General features: G+C 44.9%; 1 protein-coding gene across 1 annotated transcript in view; it reads right to left on the minus strand.

The window, feature by feature from the left end:
- TMEFF2 (transmembrane protein with EGF like and two follistatin like domains 2) overlaps positions 1-21,530 on the minus strand; it is a gene marked incomplete at its 5' end in the record, with an annotated part of 124,384 nt that overhangs the window by 28,172 nt on the left and 74,682 nt on the right. The window contains 2 exons of the mRNA XM_082285371.1: positions 2,418-2,477; positions 3,600-3,748. Of these exons, the coding sequence (XP_082141497.1) occupies positions 2,418-2,477; positions 3,600-3,748 (209 nt within the window). The remainder of the gene's footprint in view (positions 1-2,417; positions 2,478-3,599; positions 3,749-21,530) is intronic.

The raw sequence follows: 21,530 nt of genomic DNA on the forward strand, positions 1-21,530 counted from the left end.
GCTTTTTGATACAGCAGTCCCTTTCCCCATGGGTCTCCTGATGGGGTTACGCCACAACCATTTTGGGGACACTGGAGGAATGTAGATTGCCCCGCATGAACTAGCAATTTCACCCTACATGCTGTTACTGTATGTAAAAAAGAAAACATAAAGCCAGAGCAATAGTTAGGTACGCACAAAAAAGACATCAGCTGGCACAGGCAACTGTGGCTGAGGTTCAGTCAATGGACAGTACCTGATGAGACCCGCCCAGATGACACAGTCACCACCCTTGAGAAGCCCACTGGGGCCTGAGCCACACCAGAAGCCCCAAGAAGTGGCTTTCTAAAGTGCAATGATGGTGTCTTCCTATGCCAGAGGTACCTACTGGGCTTCACTGCTGATTCAGGATACCTCCATCACTCCCACGGCTGTAGGGAAGGGAGGTGCCCTGTTTCCTTTCCACAGGTCTCTGTCATCTCTCACTGGACCATCTATTCCCACACTCCTTCTGATCTCTTGGCACTTGGAGACCATCTCCACTACAGGCCTGCTCTTCTGTGCCATGGTTCTGCTCTCCCTGCCCAGTAACCCAGTTCCCTCCTGAGTTCCCTCCTTGGCTCCCAATCCCTGACAACCTTTTGCTGCAATCAATTTTCTTCATCCCACCTCTCCTCTTGAGTGTGGGCTGAAATATCATCTCTCTCCTGAGCAACAGCTGTTCTCGTCCTCCTGCTCACTTGAGCTCAAGGTGCCTTCTGTGCTCCTCTTCCTCCATGACCCATGGCGTGGCTTTCTCTTGTCACCACTGCGATCTCCTCCTCATCCCTAATCCCCAACCTGCCTTTCCTCCCTTCTTGTTACAACTCAGTTGCTTCATGCTTAACTGTGCTGTCTCCTCTCTAGCTGACGTGGGCCACTGCCATCTTAAAGCAAATCCACCAGACAGCAGCAGCAGCATAGGACAGGCTGCTGAAATACTGAAAATGGGCTCCAGGCCTTCATCTTGGCTTGGGGAAGCCAGCGCTCTCAGCTCTCCAGCAAGAAAGAGAAGGGATTTAATATAACATTAATAAGTAATTTTGGCCCACTTGGCCCTATCTCCTGCCCGTCACCAGATACCACCTCAGCCTTTCGAGCATTTTAAGAAAACTGGCTACTTCCTCCCACAAAAAGCTGAGGATAATCAGGAGCTTGGAGGAAAGACACTGAAGACTGTTTTCTCTTTGCATGTCCCTGTCTTCACCAGTGAAGGGCTCCTTGACAGTAGGAAATACTTGGACCATGGCTCACCCTTGACCTTTTAGAAATTCATCCCAGCATTTTCTTTCCATGGCAACTTCTACCCTCCCTGCTTTGTGCTGCAGCAACCCCTAACACCTCGCACTGTTCTGCCTCACCAAGACATCATTCATTCAGAGCTCTATGTTTTAATCAGAGCTCTATGTTTCAATCGTCAGGCACTGTTTTAAGTAGGAACAGAACAATTGTTTCTAAGGCTGGGTACCCCACTGTCACAGGGATGGCACAGAGGACCCTCACAGAAGATGACCAGCTGAATTAACTACTGCCTCAGGACTCTCGCAGCAAGAAGTGTTAACACCTGTGAAACCATCAACCAGATTTCACCCAAGCCATGCAGCTCAGGCAAACCTAGGGATCTACACCTACTCTCTCCAAACACTTTAAAACCACAGAAATATCATGAAACTGAAGCAATGAATGCATCACCTGACCCATTTTCACCAGACCTTCCCAGAGGGTTTCATTCTCAGTGTGAGCTGTGAACATTTGCATGCACGTGTGCGTGCACACACACATTCAATTTCTAAATCAATCCTCCCAGGCAAAGGGTGTAAAAAATGTCTCCCAAACCTCACTAGTATTTACATGTTTTTAATTTCAAGTGCCATATAGGGCTATTCAGCCATTATATTTTACTGTAGCTTCTAAATAAATTAAACCCATTTATCATTTAAACCCCTCGCACTTTAAGAAGCTGATTAACTTCATAGTTAAACACCGACAGGTAATATCTATTATGGCAGTGTTTCATGGTATCCCAACAGCGCTATGCACTGGATTTTCACGTCCTTAAACCTGTATATCATGACAAAAATATGCACAATCTAGTGCACTGATTCTATAATTTTCAATAATGTCTGCTAATTCTGGCAAATAATCTACAGTACTTATTTCCTCTGTCACAACAGGTGTTTTATGGCCAGAGTATCTGTAGGTTGACAAAAATAGAAGCAGCCCATTTATTAAGAAGAGAGTTTGTAGCAAAAGAAAGAGTAATGGAAAGACAGTGTTTTCTTAAAGTAAACCAGGAAAACCATACTAGAAGATGAGGACACTTCAACTTAGCAAATGAAGGAAAAAAGAGACTTACACATATCCTGTGAATTGTGATTCTCACAGAATAGGAACCGTACCTGCATAATCTGTTCTTGCATAATGCCCATCTTCTGACTTTGTAGTTGTTGTGGTATTGTCTGTGTGAAAAGAAATGTGTTGAGTTGCCTGGGGAGCCTGGACTCGATACAGCCAAGCCCTGGCCGCAGTGCCCAGGCAGAGCTAACTTCACTTGCACACACATCATCTCTGCTGGCTGCAAGGCTCTCCCAGGCCTGCCAGGTGAAAACAGCAGGATCTTTTTTCTAACAATATGTGGTAACAGATTGCAGCTGGGATAAATATATCAGTCTGAAGCAGGAGTTGTCATTTCTGCTCCACTTGAAGTAATTGGGGAGTTTTAATATGTACCCTGAAATGAACTGCCACTTAGGGTGGTTAACTTTAAAGAGCTAGGAATAAACTGGAATGTGTTTAATACACCTGTATACTATGGCCTTGTAAGTAGATGTACTGAGGATTTATGGGTCAGAAGCTAAGGAAAAAAGCTATTGAGAGTCTGAGCCTCAGTAGACACTTTATTTACAGGAGCTATTTAAAGGCAAATTTTCTTCATTTTTATTTTAGAGAAAAACAGGGTTTTTAAAGTCAGCTCAAGGGTTACAGGTGTAGTAGCTCAAGAGCTGGGCACAGAGAAGCATTGTATTTATGGAGAAAGAGGGAAAGCCTTGAGCCACGATTCGAAAACTTCTTTCTAGGCACCTTGGGCATCCTGGGACTCAGTGCAGGTCACTCAAAGAACCAGCCCAAGTGCTGCGTTTGGGAGCACATCTTTGGGGAGTCTCCCGAGACTGCCTCATGCTGCTCCAGTTAAGGGAGCACCAGAAAATCCACCCTGGGTGGCAAAATGTATCTGAGGGGCATTCCTGCTGTCTGGCTCCAACTGCTGCCTGGAAGACAGAGCTCTGGGCAAGCTGCTCTGGGTGGAGACTGGTGACTGATGCTGAAACCAGAGCAGGGCTGGGCAGTCCCCTGCTGCTGCTGCTGTGGGCAGGCCAAGGGCAGGGTTAGGAGTGGTGCCCTCCTCACGCTTCACTGCATCTGCACCATGGAGGGCTCTGCCTCTCCGCACAGCCTGTGCTCTACAGTATAAACTGCAATGTAACAATTGCCAAGTAAGAACCCAGCCCTGGTTCTTTTTTTTTTCTCCCTGAACAAAAACTGAAAACATTCTTTGAAATGAGTTTTGTTATGAGAGTTACCTTGACATCGACCCAAAGACATGACTTCAATTTTCTCCTGTTTCTGGCATGATGCCTCTTTGATTTGACATGCATTATCATAAGATTTCCCATCGGAAGCACAAAGAGGATTGAAGTTGGTTTGAGAACAGTCAATGTTGCACACACACCTGAAACGATACAGAAAGAGAAAAAAGAAGAGGCTAATATGAGAAACTTTTTTCATGACATCATAAATACATCTCAGAAAATGTAAGTGTTTGTATTATCCTGACTGTACAATGCAAATCAATATAAGGAAAGTGGAAAGTTCTGTCGAGAGGTCATTTGTATTTCTCAATGGAAATGAGATGTGGGGAGAGGGAAGAGGCACATAAAAGCAAGCAAAAAGAAAGATAAAAGAAGTGTGTTTTACATGGAGAACTGTGCCACAGCATCACCACTTGTAATCTCTTGTAAACCAAAGAGATACGCAGATAAAGCAAGCCGCTGAGCCTTCCTGCAAACTAAGGGTGCCACAAAATTCTCCTCTGTTCAGGAGCTGTCCATTGTATGTAACAACATATAAATGTGGGTTTATATTGATTTATGATTTGATTCTGAAAAAAATTACAGGGACTAGAGGCACTCTGACTGTAACAGAAGATGTGATACTGAAGCCTCACTTCACCTCCCTGGAATAAAACCACCTGCCAAGACCAAGACTGAAGCAGGGATGTGACCACACTCTTTCTGTGCCTCAGGCTGGTGGGATCTCCCCAGCTCCTGGACACAGAGAGGCTACTCACTATTAAAAACAGCAGAGTGCTGTTTTAGGGAAGACGTTGTGCACAAGCACTTTCTGAAGCACTTGGATAACTCAGCAACCAAAAAGCCTTACCCAGGTGTTACTCAGGAAGGTCAGTGCCCACTCCTGGCTGGGTGTCGTGCTCTGTGCAGGGTGAAGGCTCCCACGTCCAAGAGCACAGTGTGGGCAAATGCAGGCAGGGCAGTGGTAGCCCTGTTCTCAGATTGCTTAGGGCCACCTCCAGAGACCACAGCTTGTGAACTCCTGGGCTGCCCTGAGATGTGAACCAGGGCGCAGGGAGGGATTCACTTCCGAAGTCTGCTCTGGATCTGAACTAATGCACTAATGTGGACACGTACTGATCCCAGCAAGCCTCGCCATTGCTTCTAAGATGGAGAAACCTAATTATTTCCATCAACAGCAGGCTGCAGATTCTTTTCTTTAGGTTTCTCCTACTTCATTATCATTAGCAATGTCAGACACCCTTGGGCATCAGCAGAACATAGGCACGCTAATCTTCTGTCCCCCAACTGTGCCGTGTAACAGACAGCTCAGCCTCAGCAAACCCAACGTGATCTTGCTTGGGGACAAAGCCAGAGGTCTAACCTGGCAGCTGCTCCAGCTCTTCTGAGCACGTAATTGTGCACATGCTGCTATCTAAACTCTTCCCGGCTCCTTCTGACATTCAGGCAAAGTAATGCAATTGATGCTCTATCTCCAGCCCACTGGTTGTGCTGAACCTCACGGCGCCAGCTCCACAGCTCTCCCTTTGGAAAGCTAATGAATGGAAATGTCAAGCCTCTAGCCTCACTGCTTGATTTAAGAAAGTGTTTAAAAGTCAGTCCACCTCCCATTTTCAGCAGACATCTGGACACCTTTGACTACTGGAGGTGTAGAGGGATATGCACAAAACTTTGGTGGAAAGAGGAAGAAGGAAATTAGAGTGTGGGTCAAATCCCTCCATCACCCTGTCTGGCCTCTGGCGTCCAGGAATGTGACCAGGGTGATGGGAGACAGTGGAACCAGTAGTTGTGCTCTTTCAGAATATTTTTTTACACTGGGTAGGTCTATTTACCCCAAATGTTCACAAAACACAGGAATCTTCAGTTCAAAAAGAGGCCAGTGGTGAAAAGCTGTGGTTATAAATTAAATTACATGATTTCATAACCCGAAGAAAAGCGTCTAGCTCCCTGTGTGTAGCAATTTCCCCGCACTGATAAACATACAGAATATAAGAAAAAAACTCCAGCACATTTCCTAAGAATCTCCTTATCAGCAGAATAAGAATGTTCTGCTCCACTGAAATATTAACCATCATCATTTCTTTCCGCAGCCATTTCCAGCTTCCCACCTTAGTCAAACTCACTTCATTAGGAAACATTTACTGCTCAAGTAATAGCAATTCTTTCCACGTAGCTCCACCATTTGCATTTCAGATGGGACACAATCAGCCATATGCTCCCTTTTTTTGTAATAAACCAGTTAAGAAACAGCTTCACTTCTCTACATTTTGCTACAAAAAATGAGTGAAGGTTAATATATATTATGTCTCAAGTCAAGAGAAAATTAAGCCAACAGGAAAATTACAACCAAAGGGTGCTCTTTAGGGGAAATCTTAGCAACTTTGGATGCAATTTCAAAAATACCTAGGGGATGCAGGAACCTATGCTCAGAGTTAGACGCTTTAGAGACATATTTTTAAAGGTGTTTAAATGCTTAAGGATGCATGCAAACACTTTGTGTGGGATTTTTGGTATCTCTGAGACCTATCTCCCACTGATTTCAAAGAGCTTCCGAGCCCACCAGGCATTTATTTACATCTTTTGATACCTTCCAAAACACAAAGATCCAAAATTACTTTCCTGACCTGTTCCAGCAGAAGTGAGAAGAGAACCAATGTTTTTCTGAACCCCATTTTAAAATCTCTACTGCAAGACCAGCCTTTCTTTCCAAGCAAACCTCTGCAGCAGCCACACGAAGAGGACGAGCCACGTGAGCACCACAAACCACACGCGGCTTGTGCTGGGGTCAGATCGCTCGTGTGCCAGGGAGAGCAGAAAGGGACACCCCCAGGATGACACCGTATGCTCCAGAGCCTTATAGGATCTCCTGTGTGAAGCCTGATTCTCAGGGCCAACTAGATGGATGCTGAAAAAACACCAAACTTGTTGCCCCGATCTCCTTGCTGCAAGGATCTGTGCGTCATCCACCCCTTGCACAGTTTTCAGCAGACAACTTCTAGCTTGCTTCTGCAGTTTATTACTGCTTTTGCACTTATATACTCAAATCCTACTTTAAGGCTGCACAATTAAGTTGACATCAAATATAATGTCAGGAAATGTGAAAGGTAGGACTGCATCAGGAAGATTAATGTGCCTGTGTTGCTGACTCTTTAATTTCTAGTGCTCCTCTTATCAGGGAAAATGACGGTATTCAAACACATTTTTTCAAACTGGAGGAAGAAACAGCCTGCCATTTGGACCACTCCACCAAATTCCAGAAGGGCAAATTGCAGGGAAAGAGGTGAGGCATGTACTCCAAACGTGTGTGCCTAGGCAAATGCAGCCTCTGAGAATGCCTCAGACTTGAGTGGGATCCACCAGTGAGGTAATAAATACATAATGAACAGCACTTAATACATTTGATTGAATGAAATGCTGTAAAGGTGCCTTCACTTTTTGAAGCATTATAAAATGCAGAAGTGGGACTCTCTTGTATTAAACAAGAACCACCCTGTGACATCCCTGCTTGGCCCCACAGTGTATGCTAGGCAAGAGTACCAATGGTGTTCAAGACTTCAGCTCTTGGGGGACACAGAAGTCCCCTACCCTGAAGAGAGCCTTCCCTGACACCTGTCATGCACAGGGCTGGCAGCACCCATCCCACTGCCATGAGTGTGTCCAATGGGCTGGCTGGCTGGCTGCAGCTTCCCAGTCCCTGAGGCACTCCAGGAGGCCTCGAATTTTGAGTAATTTGACCATTTGACCATGTTAACATCCTGCCTATGACTTCTGATTATAGTTCTACCAATAAATCTATTTGGTTTCTGTGTTCCCAAGTGTAGCACTGAAGAAAGCCTGGCAATAGAAAGGCTGACTCAGTGTTCCTGAGGCTCAAGATACTGTGGGAAGGTCAATGAGGTCTCCTAGGGGGGTCACAGGATGAAACTGTACCCAAGAACATATACAAAATGCATGTGTAGGATTTAACCATGCCTTCTGCAGTCAGAAACACAGCTTTAAAAGCCTCTGTGAGGAAGGTGAGCCTCCAAGACGTCAGCAGACACCCCAGTTGCTCTGACAAAGGAAGAAATGCTGGTCCACAGGCCCTGCACATCTTCAAGTAATGGGCTCACACACTAATTGATTAAAATTTGGGCTGCTACTATAAACAATCATTAAACAAGGCTCATTTTCTTATGTCCTTTCTTCCAGGTCATTGTGATAGTCTCCAATGAATTCCCTTTATTTTATAGGCTTTATTTTATTCCATTTCATTTCATATGATGATAATCTTGGAGGAACTGAACATCCAGCAATCTGTGTGGTTACTTTGGGGATCGTGGAAGCAAAAAACACCAAAGCAAACTAAAAAGACTGTCCAAGGGGCAAGCCTGGGCACCTCCTGAGGGGATTTTGGGCTAACTCCCCATGGTGCATTTTGCAGCACTGCTTGATGACTTTGCTGGACCCTGTCATAGGAATGTCACACCCAGGATGAACCAGACGGTGTCTGCAGGAAGAGGTGCAGCTCTGCAGATAAGATGCAGGAGAGGCCCAGGAGGATGCCTGGGGGAGAGCTGGCAGAACTGAGCTTAGCCTGAGGCAGGTGAGATGCTGACAGGCACCTCCTTGTGGGCTGTGTGTTGCTGCACTCCAGTCTGTGAGCTTTGGGAGCTTCTGTCAAGGCAGGAACTGCAAAGAGGGTGCTCAACAGCACAAGGGAACCCACGGGCATTTTGGGAGTGATCATCACTATTTCACCTGTTTAACATGCTTCTCCCCTCCCCAGAGAAATGAGAGAAAAGCACAAAGAACTCCTTTCCAGCCAAGATCCTGAAGAAATGCTGCCCAGCCCTCAGTCTGGTCTATGTGTCAGCAGTGGTGGTGATGGGCTGCACCAGGCTGCTTGGCCGAGCTGGAACAGCCAACTGGGCTTTCTGTTGAATCAGTCTCCATAAAAATTAATGGGGTCAATAAACCAGGCACAGGTGAGTGCACAGTCTCCTAACTCCCTACACTTCTGCAAATAACATATGGTATTATTTTCTGGGCACAGAGAATACCTTTGCCTGCAGAGAGTAAGATACCGAAGAGAGGAGTCATGGCTATGAAGAACTGTCCCTGGAAGGAGGAACTGCATTTTAAGGAGTAGTCTCAATAAAATGAGAGAATGCTTCTTTGCCCATGAAAGGTAGGGGAATGCTGTAATTCTATTTCCTTAGTTCATGAACAGAATATAATCATTAGTGACACAGTGATGACAAAAAGAAACGCGCTCCATGCTTTATCTTTACTCCTATAAGAACAACTATTGGGTCTTTGTTTCCAGCAATGTATTACTGAAAAATAATTAAAAAAAAAAAGATTATGCAATATCTGCACATAGTATGGGGAAGGTTTCCCACGTAGCTCTGATGGGAAGTAACGAGGATAAATGAGAATGCTTCCAAAAGAGCGGTTTCACTGGGAACAGATGCAGGCACATTTCTGTCATTGTGAGATGCCAATGGCAGTTCTTCCCCATTCAGCGTCTTTTAATTAGCCCTCTGCTGTTTGGAAACCTGAGAGCATTGTTGGTACTACCTCTGTTTATTAAAGATTCATATTTAGACTTTGCTGGCCATGGGTCATTTGCTTTTTGGAACCAGAGCAACAGAAAATTGTGCCTGAGATATCTGAATGAGAAGTACTTAATGAAATGACTAACGTCTTCAGCCAAGTGTCTAGTTGATTACAGGGTCCAAACAGCAGAACAGCAATAAATCTGCCACAAAGAGAATTGTCAGTCAAGAAAAAAGGCATAAAACCAAAGAGACAGGGAAGCAAGAGCTAAAAATGTGAAAATGCAAATCTAGTGTTATTTTTACTAGTCAGAGCTCATATGCTAATTTGGTCAAGTGTGAGATCCCACCATTTCTCAGAGAGCACTATTTTACAGGGAAGGTGAAGTTCCATTCTGCAATCATTTTAAACATTATACATTTTCTCCAGGAAAAAAAGAAAGAAAAAAAGCAATGAAAAACCCAACAACATTTTGCAGCATAAAAATGCCCAAAGCCTTTCCTTTGCCACAAAACAGTGTATACATAAAAACACAGTTGTACATTTATGATATTTCCACCAGAGACATTTCTTATCTTCCTCTGCTCTGACTAGAAAATGGTGATCAGAAACTCAAATTTTTGGATGTCAGCATAGTCCTCTGCAAGCCCCCTGCCCCTCCGAGTAGGACAATAAGTGCCCATTTAAAGCAAACCTGGCAGTATGTGCCTGCATAAAGAGCCTGGCAATCAGTCCCAAATGCCTTCTCTATCATTTGGATTCCTGCAAGGTTTTTCTTTCTGGTACACAGGGCATCTTTGTTGACACTACCAGCAGGCAAGCTGAAATGAAGCCAGGCTTAACATTACGCCTTGACACTGGAACAGGCATTGTAGCACGGTTCAGCTGCGTGTCAGGAGGCTGGTGGGAGCTCTCATGTACCCAGGCAGCTTTGGGGGTGTTTAATGCCTCAACACACCATGCAGAGACACTTGAACAAGCCCTAGGCAGGGACTGGGCAAGGTGAGCCTCTGGGAGCTCAGGTAGCCTGCTCAGACTAGCATCACACCTTGTTCAAACACAGCCTGTGATAGCCCTTCACTGGCAAGCAGTGACAGCCACCTCTGTACCCACCTCAGCACACCACCCACCCACAAAGCCACCTGCACACACGGGCAGCTAAACTGGATTGCTCCAGGGGGCTTGGACACACCTCTGTTTTGACGTGAGTGTCAAAAGGACCCCATAAATCCGAGCTTCTGCTGCTGCCCCTCAGCCCATCTCCAAGCCCACCAGTGAGCTCTACAGTGATCTCAGACAGCCCTACAGCAGCAATGGCCTGGCATCTTTACACCCCTTTAACAGAGAGTTAAACAGGATGTTTCAAAGTCCTGACACCCTCAAGGCAGGGTCAACAGAGACTTTTGGTAGTCTGGCCAAACTCAGGTACCCCACAGTGGTCTCTGCAGCACGTGGAGCACAGCCCAAGAGGAGGCACCCAATGGATGACAAAACTGCCTGGCATCATTGCCTGCTTTGGCATGCACTGAACATCAGGTATGCTGACATACATATATATCAAATATATTCATCATGCACACTGGCACACAGTGTTTTACACTTTCTATGAATCATACCCTACAACCTGTCTCTGCTTGCCAGGAGACTGAAATCCTATCACTGCACTCTTAAGAACATCATTAAGAGGCTTAAAGAATAGAGACTCTGCGTGTCTCCTTCAAAACAAATTTTGCTGTAATTTTTGAGGTTGATGCAAAACTTCAGCTGCAGTACAGAACAATAAACAATACATATTTTATAATGGCAGCACAAAAATAGCATGCAGTATTTCTTTCCTGGGCCTGCTAGTGCTTCTCTTCTGCTTTAAGATCACAAGAGAAGAAAAGCACAGCTTATTTTGAGTGCCTTCCATTCACTGGTTGTTATTTATTTATTTATTTATCTAATTTATTTTTCCTTTTTGTCCTTTGTAGCCCTGCTTCTGCACTAAGGGCTTTAGCATGTCTACTTTGCGCGGTGGCTTCCCTGGGATATTTTACCTCTATCAACTGTTCAAATGTTTATCTTCACCAGGAGTAGAAGGAGAAAAGCTTGATTCCCTCAGGGTGATGCAATGTTTCTGCATGGCATTTCAATAGCATCCTGTTATTCAAACAATTAGAAATCACAGAGACCATGCACAGAATTATCAGCATACTGCATGGAGATTTTTATTATTATGTAGTGCATAATGAAAATGATTTGAAGGACCCCAAAGCATCATAACAGAAGGAAGCACTGAATAATCAGGTGATTTTTTTTTTTTTTTTTTACTGCAAGAGCCCAAAATATTGTTTACTGGACATATGTCAAGCTAAAATGCACTAAAGTGGTGAATATATTTACTGATGGCCTTCCTTGCATACCAAATTCACTAGTCTAGGAGTGTAGCTGGAGACAGAGCCAGGAGCCTGGGCTACAGCTGCCATGCTGCTGCTGCTGCATAGCAGGGACTGACTGGCAGTGCTTAAAAATACACACGGATTTGTCAGAGCACGTTTTTCATGGCAGCTCGGGGAGGATGTTTCAAAACCATGGACTGCTCCTGGAGACACCTTGCTGCACTGCCATGAGGAGAGTCCCTGGGCACTGGCTGCTTCCCAGAGCTCAGTGAGGAGCTTGTCTCATGCTCCTCCAGTTTTCAAGAAGTCATCCTGGAGACTGCAGCTCATGAAAAATCCTTTAATCTGCAGTGCAGGACAATGCAACTTGAGTCCTAATTCCCCTTTAATTTTTGACCCGTACCTTTTTTTACTAAATTTTTGACAAAAAACATAACAAACTTCACCTTTGCTTCCTTCTTACAATTCCCAGCACCAATTATAGTACAACCTTCACCTAGCTTCCCAATGCCTCTGGTGCCCTCAACAGTACATTGAGTTGTATGCTAACAACTTTAGAGCAAAACAAATGTCTCTCTTTTTTTTCCCCCTGTTCTTCTAAATATAATTTTTATTTAGAAAGTAATAAGTTGCATAAAGCAATCTTTGCTACACTGGACGCTTTAAAGCCAAACAGAGAATCACAAGGCTGATGACTGGGTTTGAAGAGTCATGGAAAAACCCTCCTGCTAGCTGTGTGACTAGAGAAGAAAATTCTAATTCTGTACACATGCCAGTTCAAGTGTCTGCAGGTACCTAATGTGTGAAGTTTATTTCAAACTCATAGAATAAAATACATGCCCTTTTATGGTTTGCCTACCCCTGGTGTCCTTCACGTCTCTGTGGTCTGTGCTAAAACAAAGCTTTGCTGAGTGTTTGCGTAAACATGTGAGGCTGTCCTTCATGAACGGTTTATTGCTGTGTGCCTCAGACTGCTGATATTGTTCACTCCTATCTTGAAGCCAGCAGAAGAACGAAAATTGTTTCCACAAATCCCAGAGCTTCACCCCAGACTGAACAACCAGTGGGAATATTGCAATGTCCAGTGGGAAGCATGGGACACTAACTAGCTGCGGGTCCTGGCATGGACCTGCCATGCAGGAAGGATCCGTCTGCTCATAAAAAACTGCAGCACTTTCTGGGACCAATGGCAAATTTCTGCTAAAACCTTTGTTAACAACACTAGAAGTTATTCCTGAAAGTGGAAAGTGGACTGATTTATCAGTGAAAGTAAAGGGATGATGGCTTTTTGGCTAGCAGAGACCAGTGTGCTGCTAGCCCCCTCCCTTCCAGCACATGAGCCATCCGCTGCTGGTGGGGAAGGGAAGTGGGGACCTTTCTAAAATGAGTGAAAACGGTGGTAAAGAAATTCCTCAATGTAAAGTCTGCCTCCACATGTGCAAACCCAGACCAGCTCTCCCCACAAACCTCTCTGCATCCTTAAACATGTGTGCCTCCCTCTTCCTCACAGATTCACAGGTACTCTGAGGTGTAAGAGACCTGCAAAGATCGTCTTCAGTAAACAGCCCATGCAGGGGTTGGACCCACAGCCTTGGTGCTGTTAGCACCAGGCTCTAACTGGGGATACCTGCCTTATGCAGCACCATCTGAACTGGCCACATACTCCAGGCTACCCTGCTTGGTCAGCTGCCTTCAATGACAAAACAAAATCCAGCCTAGCTATTTAATGAAATTTTGGCGGGATACTTCCAGGTTTTCCTTCACTCATTGTTGGCACGTCCTGCACAGAAATAAGGCAGGATAACCTCATGTTATCCTGCCCAGCAGTGAAATGAGATCTCAGCCCCCAGGTATGAGCCTGGGACCCAAGCAAATCACTGCCATTTGCAAGGAGGGTGCAGTAGTAACCCTCTTTTCCTCAAAGCACCCAGGTCTGTAGGTGAAAGCTGCTGTACAAAACTAGGCTTTAGTGCTGGCTGGGGATCTGCCTCTTCTCTTGCTGCCTCATGCTGACCACAGTGGCTGCCTGCTTTTGGGATCAAGCCCCAAGGGACAGTCCACTGCCAGGGAAAGGAAGACAGACAAATGACTGCAATGTGCCATCCCAAGGACATGTCCTTGCCAGCAAACTAATGGGATGAGAATAATCTTCTTCAGGCCTGGGACACAGATCAGTGGAATGCATCTGCAGCTCCTTGAAAGGAGCAAGTGCTGTGCACTGGTCAGGACAGGTGTCCCCGGGGCACCTGTGCTGTTCCACAGGAGAGAGCTCTGTTACAAAATGGGCAGGCTGAGACATAGCAATTAAATCTGTACGTCTGGGGACATCTCACACAGGCTTTTAGCTGCAGCCTGCACGCAGGAAGGGACTGGGGCAGAAGATGGGCTCTGTGAGGAAGGGACACCTGCCACTTGGCAGGGGCTGTGAGAGCTGAGGTCAGCCCTGTGCGTCAGCTCCTATTGAGTTTTCCTCAGGCTCATATTTAATGCATGGGATGTATTTTTAATGGTTTAGATGTGTGAACAAACCGTGGCCTTGATGTTCCTACATGGGTGTGTGAAGGAGCCTTCGACCTTCTGCAATGGATGCAGTTCTATTTTAATAGTTAACATAAAGTGGGATGGAAGAGATGAAGCATTCTATTAAGACATTTGATAATAAATTGGTAAGTGCTTTCCCAGTGTTTTACATAGTTATTCTCTCTGCTGATCTATTTAGCCAACACATGTAATTCTGAGCTACAAAGTTGTATTCCTGCTTTCGTAAACATACTTACATAAAACTCAATAACAACACAGTCTATTTATTGCTAAAACGCTAGTAGGAAATTGGAAAAGGTATAAATACAATTCATTGCTGGTGATCTCCTGCCCCCTGAAGGCACTGTAAGGCTCCAAATCTTGCTCAGTTCACAGCATCATAAAACCGAAGCAATAAATGTCACTCCTTTCTTGATTGCGCATTAGGCCAATCGGCTTTTTATTGCGACTAAATAGGCCGTCAGGAAGGCACCGCTCGCTTTACTGCTAGGGGATGACTTTGGCTAAATGGGGGGCCAGGGAGGGAGAAAGCTTACTTTTAAATAACAAGGCTAAGAGAAATCAGGGGGAAAAAGAAGGTGCAAAAGCACGTTGCCCTGCAAGGCCTTTACACTTGCTCTTTCATGCTGTAATGCCTTGATGTACGCAGACGATTACGTGTCAATGCACATTAATATCTGATGTGCATTACCATATTATCATCCCTTATGTGCACTTTCACAGCCTGGTGAGCCCAGGCTCTCCCAGCCATGGGGTTACACAACCAACGTCACTGTGGGGCTACAAACTCAGTCTCGCACAGCTCCGGGGAGCACCAGCGCACAGCTCTGCCCTTGCAGGGCCCAAAGGGACCCTCCTGTGTCCCTCTCACAAAGCAGCAGGAGCTGGGCATGATATTTACAACACTCTGTATTACAGCAAGAGCACAAAACAGTGTGCCAAAACCATTCCTCCCAGTGCAAATAAAGCCATGTGCTCAGAAGGCTAGGACACTTTCCTACCCAGGACTGAAAACCACAGTCATAGCTGGTGGCAGGAAGTAAAAAAAAAAACCCAGACCCTGGGTTCATTTGCTCCCCTGCTGAACTGTGCACATGGAATGGTTCTCTCCACCATGCTGTCACGTGTATGTGTTGTATGCTGACATTGCCTGAAAAGACAGGGGGATGCTGTTGCTGTCCCACACAACGCTGAGCCACACATGTGCACCCTTGAAACAGGTACAGGTCGGTGTTAACGCAGTCCCACAGCCACACCACCTCGATGCTGCCACCGCGCCACATCCTCCAGCTGCCCCGTCACATAAACGTTTAATTCAGCTGTTCATGCTGGATGAGCCTTTCCAGCCTCCCAGCAGGCAGAAAGAAGGCAGGAGAGGATAACCTCCCTCCCACCCTTGGGTAGTGCTCCCAAAACCCTCCCCGAGCCCCTGAATGTTGGCAGCCACTGCAGTTCCTCCCCACTGTCCAGCAAACAGTCGACTGGACTAGCTGCAAGTCAGCTTTACATTTCCTCCCTGCTTCCACAGCCCTCTGTCCCTCCAGCCTTCTCTGCCATGACCACCCATCCCTCCAAGCCTCCTGTCCACACACCGCATAGACACATCTTGGCCATGGAAACCTAACAGGAAAATTGGTCTATGTTGAGCCACGCTTTTAAAATTATTGGAGCTTTTTTCCCCCACCTCTAATGTTGACTGACTCCTAATTGCAAAGACAAATGATGACCGTGTCTCTTACAAGCCTTCCTATCCCTGAATTTCAGAATAATTTGTGCCTTGCTCCTACAAGAGCATGGCACGGTAAGACATGAAAACCCCCCAAAATCTCAGAAGCTATTTTTGGCTTTTGACAAATCAATATTTCCTCTGAAGCAATTGAAGCAGTCAGTAAGGCAAATTCTGCTTTTATCATCACAATTTCCAAGTTATACCTTTGCACTGTGTGACTGACAGAGCATTCACACTCCAACTGAGTTTGTTCTCCCTTCTACCAGCAAAAGGCTCCACAGGCTACTGAGAAGTTACTCCATAGTTATCAAACTGGGAGAGAACTTTTGTTTCACTGAAGTCAGTGGGATAACTTTCATTGACTTCCCTAAGTTGGAAGTTCACCTTCTGAACTGAAAACCAAGTTTGGGCGAGCATCTGAAAAGAGGAGCTTAAGGAAAAAAAAAATCTGTAAGCTTTATGACTGTATAGAGTATTATTCCCTGGACACACAGCAGGTTTTGCTGTAATTGCAAAAGATAAAAAATGCCTTTTTTATTACAAAACCAAATGTTAGGGATTCTAGTTTTTGGATAAGAGATGGATGTGTCGTATGGGGTCCTTAAAAAACTACTTGGGTGAGTAGTACAGATGGAATACAATGTGGGTTTGCATTTATCTGAGAACATTTAGACCCATGATATATAGTCTACACGACAGACTTCCTCTATGTATAGAGAAAATATAGCCAATTTCTTTGTGTAGGCTGAATTATTTACCAGAGTGTTCCAAAGTGTACTGGTAATAAAACACTATGAAGTATAAGTAACTCCAGACAATCTTGGCTTATGTTAAAACAAGTTTCTTTTCTTTTTTTTATTTTTTTTTTTAAAGAATGTTATTAAGAAAATAAATCCTGAGAATCTGGAAAGGCAGGACTTACTCAAATGAACATAAGCCTCTGAAGGATTGTGTTGACTCAATGGGTAGAAAGGTCAAAGTCTCCCAACCATCATCCTAAAGGAGTTGGGAATCAGTCTCACTTCAAAATTAAATAGGCTATTTTGGCACAGGATGAAGGATGCAGAGATGGTAAAGTGATTCTGTGAAATTCACCTGACTGGGAAAAATGGCTGGTTTTAACTAAACCCAAATAATATATAGAGAGAGAGAGAGAGAGAGAGAGTAAAACAACTTCACCAGATGGCCAAACAAGCCATCATTTTTCCAAGCTTTAACTTTCTAGCATGGCCACTAGTAGTGCAATCAGTTTAGAAACACAAAGTGCTCATTCCCTCATCCTCCTCTGGAGAACTGGACCACAAGCTTTTCTTGGAGCTGCTGAAGATAAAGCTGTTTTTTCCACACCTTTCCTGGCTCCTTCTGCAGACTCCTTCTGAGAAAGAGGAAACCCACTTACTTTTGGATTGACTTAGGGTCTTTCTGAAGTCTGCGGGGATCTTTCCCTGTTTATGGTTGGGTACAAAGTCACTTTTACACCTAGGCCAGTTTAGGTTGGAATTACCCTCTGAAAGAGTCCTACAGTATCTCAGCAGCTTGACAGAGAGAAACCTGACAGGAACCGTGGCATTTGTGCAATGCTTACCTGGGGACCTTATATCCTGACCCTAACATGATGTCTAGACACTGGTTTCTAATGAGCCAAATCTTTTGCCTAAGCTGGAGCTGCTGCAACGTTGTTCTTGTTTGTGCTGTGGACAGCAACTCAAGCTACAATTTTGTATTTTGCTAGTTTTCCCACTTTTGTGTCCATTCATGTGGCATTTTTTTTCCAAGTCCCAAATGGAGAAACAGGGCTGGGCTGTCTGTTCAGCTCTCATACTCCAGGCAGCAGGATCTGGCTGACCAGCCTCCAACCTGGCCCTTTCTCAGAGCAGGCTTTGTAATTAAAACATAACATACAGACAGGTAGGCGTCATCTCGCTTTTTCTAACATTCCTCATGTTTTGTCTTTCATGGCAAACCCTTCATTGACTAATTTCCAGTTGCTCAGGCTACACTTTTTCCAGTATTGCTGACTCCTAGCCCTGCACAGTGTCTCTACACTTATCTCAACATGTCATCTCAACAGTTTCCCTGGAAGTCAGAGGCTTTCCTTTTATTTCAAAATCTTTTAACCATAGAACATGCACCAAATGAAACATTACCAGTTAACAGAGACAGCAGTAGGCTCATTTCTGGGCAGGCACTGGAGGTAGCTCTGCTATCAGGCTGAGGCTAAATAAGTGATATGGGTGTGAGAAGGTGCAACCTGCTTGGTCATCTGCTGCTGTGCAGCGCAGAGATTGTGCTGCAGTGCCTTTACTTCCCTCTGCAAACCCTTTCCTGGACTCTTACTAGACATGACTACTGAGCTCCATGTGAAGATTTATGCAGCAGCATCTTCACTTCATGCCTTAGGTATGATCTCAAGTTAAACAGAAATTTAAGTTTTTGCAGAATTGTGTATTTTTAAGGATTTGATTCCATTCCTCTGTTTATTTGAAGCATAAGTGCAACGTGTATGTTTAAGTGTTATGCCTAGGTATGAGCAAAGATCTACTTTTTCTCTAGAAGAGAAAGAAAAGCAGCAGAAAACAGCAATGTATCTACTGTATAATGTTTGGGACATTGCAGATGTTAAAGCAGCTCGTTGTTTCTGCATCTGGAACAAGTAGGTCACACATAGTTATTATACACACTGCTGAACACGAAGCAGCCAATACCCGTGTAATGTATGTGAGACTTCAAACTACCTTTTAGTACTTTTATAGCAGTACAGCATCTTGTTTGCAAATCCTCTGCTTGAGAGCAACTGATGGAAGGGGGAAGGGACTCAAAGCTGACTGACCTAATTGCTGTGTGGATCGAGAAGCTGGCAAAATCATTAGTTTCTTTTGCATGGTTTCTTTCTATACTATAATAAAGATAAATATTGATTGCTAGGGCAGTATGGATTGCAGGGGTCGCTGCAGATGGCAGCTGCATGATTTGCACAGATACATCCCATGTACAGAACCACTTATTTGCATGAGAATGCAGTTTCACCCTCCTCGTGCTGCTGACTGTTCGCTTGCCTTATAGGAGCATTTACCCACACTAAATGTACCGGTGATTAGCAGTAAAATATGAAATGAGGGACTGGAACGGTTCATCTTCGTAATATCTTCTGTATGTGTATGTGCCTGCCTGCTGAGGGTAAGCAGAGTTTATTGTCCCAGCCGTGTGGACAGAAGCACAGGACACAGGGGACCTGCTGTAATTACGCTGCAGTGTCACCACCTCACCCGGGAATGCTGCCCAGCCGCACAGCACTGGGGCCAGCGCTCCTTCCTTCCCCACCGACCCACACACTGAACAAGCCAAGCTCTTTCCTCCAAGCTCCCAGCCTGGGGTCATCAGTGTCCTTGCAGAAGGGCTTCAGCATCTTCTGAGCTGAACCTGCCCAGTGGGATCCTTGTCCACTCACAAGGAAGGAAAAGGCCCCTCCAATGTGGGCCAGGCTCATGAGGAGGGAGGAAAGTTGCCTACCATGACTATGGTGTCTATTGCAGAGCATGACATCTCACACCCAGCCAAGAAGGAGTCCTTGGGGTGAGTGGGACCATGTTGCAGTAAGCAGCAGGGGCATTTAGACCCCTTTTGACACTGACCCCACTTTTTTGTCACAACCCTCAAGCGACCCGTCTCAGGGTTAGGCAACCTCCTGCCAGGGAACTGCTGCCTCTCTCCTCCACCTGCAGCCTCCCACAGGGAGAAAGGGCCAGGCAAAGGAGCACTCCGGAGGTGGCCTCCTCACCTCCTTGGACACTGCTAGGCTGCAGGGGAAGCACTCTGAGAGCACACCACACACCTCTGTGTGTCTGCCTTCCAGCTAGCAACCTGCATCTTACTGTGGGCAGTGCTGCACTTCCACACTGCTGCTGGCTGACCTGCTGATACTGGAATTCAAAGGGAAAGTATGCATATTTAACCCCAATTCATCATCTTGATTTTGATTAACTCTGCAAGTCAGAGGTTTGCAGGATTTAATCTTGTTTTAAGAAAATACTCCTGTCCTCTCCATTGTCGGCATTTTCCAACAGGAAACTCAACCAAAGGATCTTTCTTATTATCTATCTCCTGCCACTTTGGACATATTGGTGGACCTCTGAAATAGCTGCCCAGTATTTATCCAAACCACAGCTTGTCCAGTGTAGGGAGTGCTCTTATTTCCTCAGTGGCCCATAAGGAGGAGATTAATGCTGGAACCCAGGTTTCTGACGTGGTTCTGCACTGACACTAAGCCACTCCAGCAGAGAGCAGGCACTCCACTTGGTGAGCACTATTTATGTACAGAGAGTGTTTCATAGAGGCTTTTTGGAAGATCTGAGCAACACACCACTGTTCAAAATGTTACGCCTCATTCTTCAATTCCTTTTAAGTGTATCTCTCGGGGTGTTATGTTGAGTAGCCCCGTCTTACAAAATCAATTATTCCTTAGCCAGCTCAGAAATAAAACCCAAAGCAAGCAACACCAAATGTCTGATTTACCAATAGATTGCAACCCCGTGCTAAAGAGCGCAGCCACTGCCCTGCTTTAAATATTCATGAAGCCCACTGGTGCAAAATGCATTAAAGGTGGGAATAATGCCAGTAATACACGATCCTCTTAGTGACAAGAAGCTTTCACATATTAAAGCAGCAAGATGTTAAAGACTTTCAAGTGAACAGTCTTTGTTTTTAACTTAGAGAAAGAGATTCACTAATGGAATGCCAAATTGCATTCACTCTCATGCTACTTGACTGCAGAATAGGATAATAACACATGTGTGCTTCTGCATGCCATGGAAAACCTGTTATTACAGAGGTTTCTTTCCTGCCTTTTCTCTGTACTTTCCAGAAAATGTTCACACAAATCTTCCCCCTTCAAGTAATCTTCTGGGTGCCAATCCTCCATTAAAATCCCAGGAGTCTAGCCATTAACAGATTCGTTTAACGCAAATAAAGAGATTTAAAAATAAAGGTGGCACAGTACAATAGCACAATTTAAATGAGTGAGAACTGGCAATGAATAACCAAAAAAAAAAAAAGGGACAAAAAGAATTAAACCAGAGATAACAGTCCACAAAATATAGACTGTGACAACGCAGAATAATGTCAATTGTCACTGTAAATCATCAGCAGTCCAACCACATCTGCTATCACACCTGTGCTCTCTTTTCTGATCTGCTCTGGCACCCTAGAAATAGAAGGCAAATAGCCAGCCTCACATTTCCAGCTCTCTGAAGTCTGGCACTGCTACCAGCCTGCATTCCTCTCAACCTGGAGTGGATCAGGCACTCACCCTGCACCCTCAAACTGTTCCTGACTGATAGGGATTCGCTGCTGGTGCTGGGATTATCATCCTGCAGTAACAGTCCCAGGACCACCAGGGACCCTGTTTGGATTTTACAAACCTCATCAGTCAGGTGAGATAGGTAAAGGAGCCCTGCTTACATCTGATACCCAATCCACAGAAAAATAGTGATTAAATAATAAATTGGCATTTCTTGTCAAGGAGAGTGAGGCAATATGCATCTCTGGTGCCAAACATGAAAATTCAATTAACATATATTTGAAAGAGGGATCTAGAACCTCTGTACATAGTGCACTTTTATTCTAGAAATAAGAATAGTGAAAAGCTGACATGCAGAAGGCTCATTGTTTAGAAAGATGCTTATCCAAGGCTAATCAGGGGGCAAAGACAGGAAAATAGGGCTCTGTTACAGC

The sequence above is a fragment of the Coloeus monedula genome (genome assembly GCF_965178545.1).
Source record: "Coloeus monedula genome assembly, chromosome: 7".
Lineage (NCBI taxonomy): Eukaryota > Metazoa > Chordata > Aves > Passeriformes > Corvidae > Coloeus > Coloeus monedula.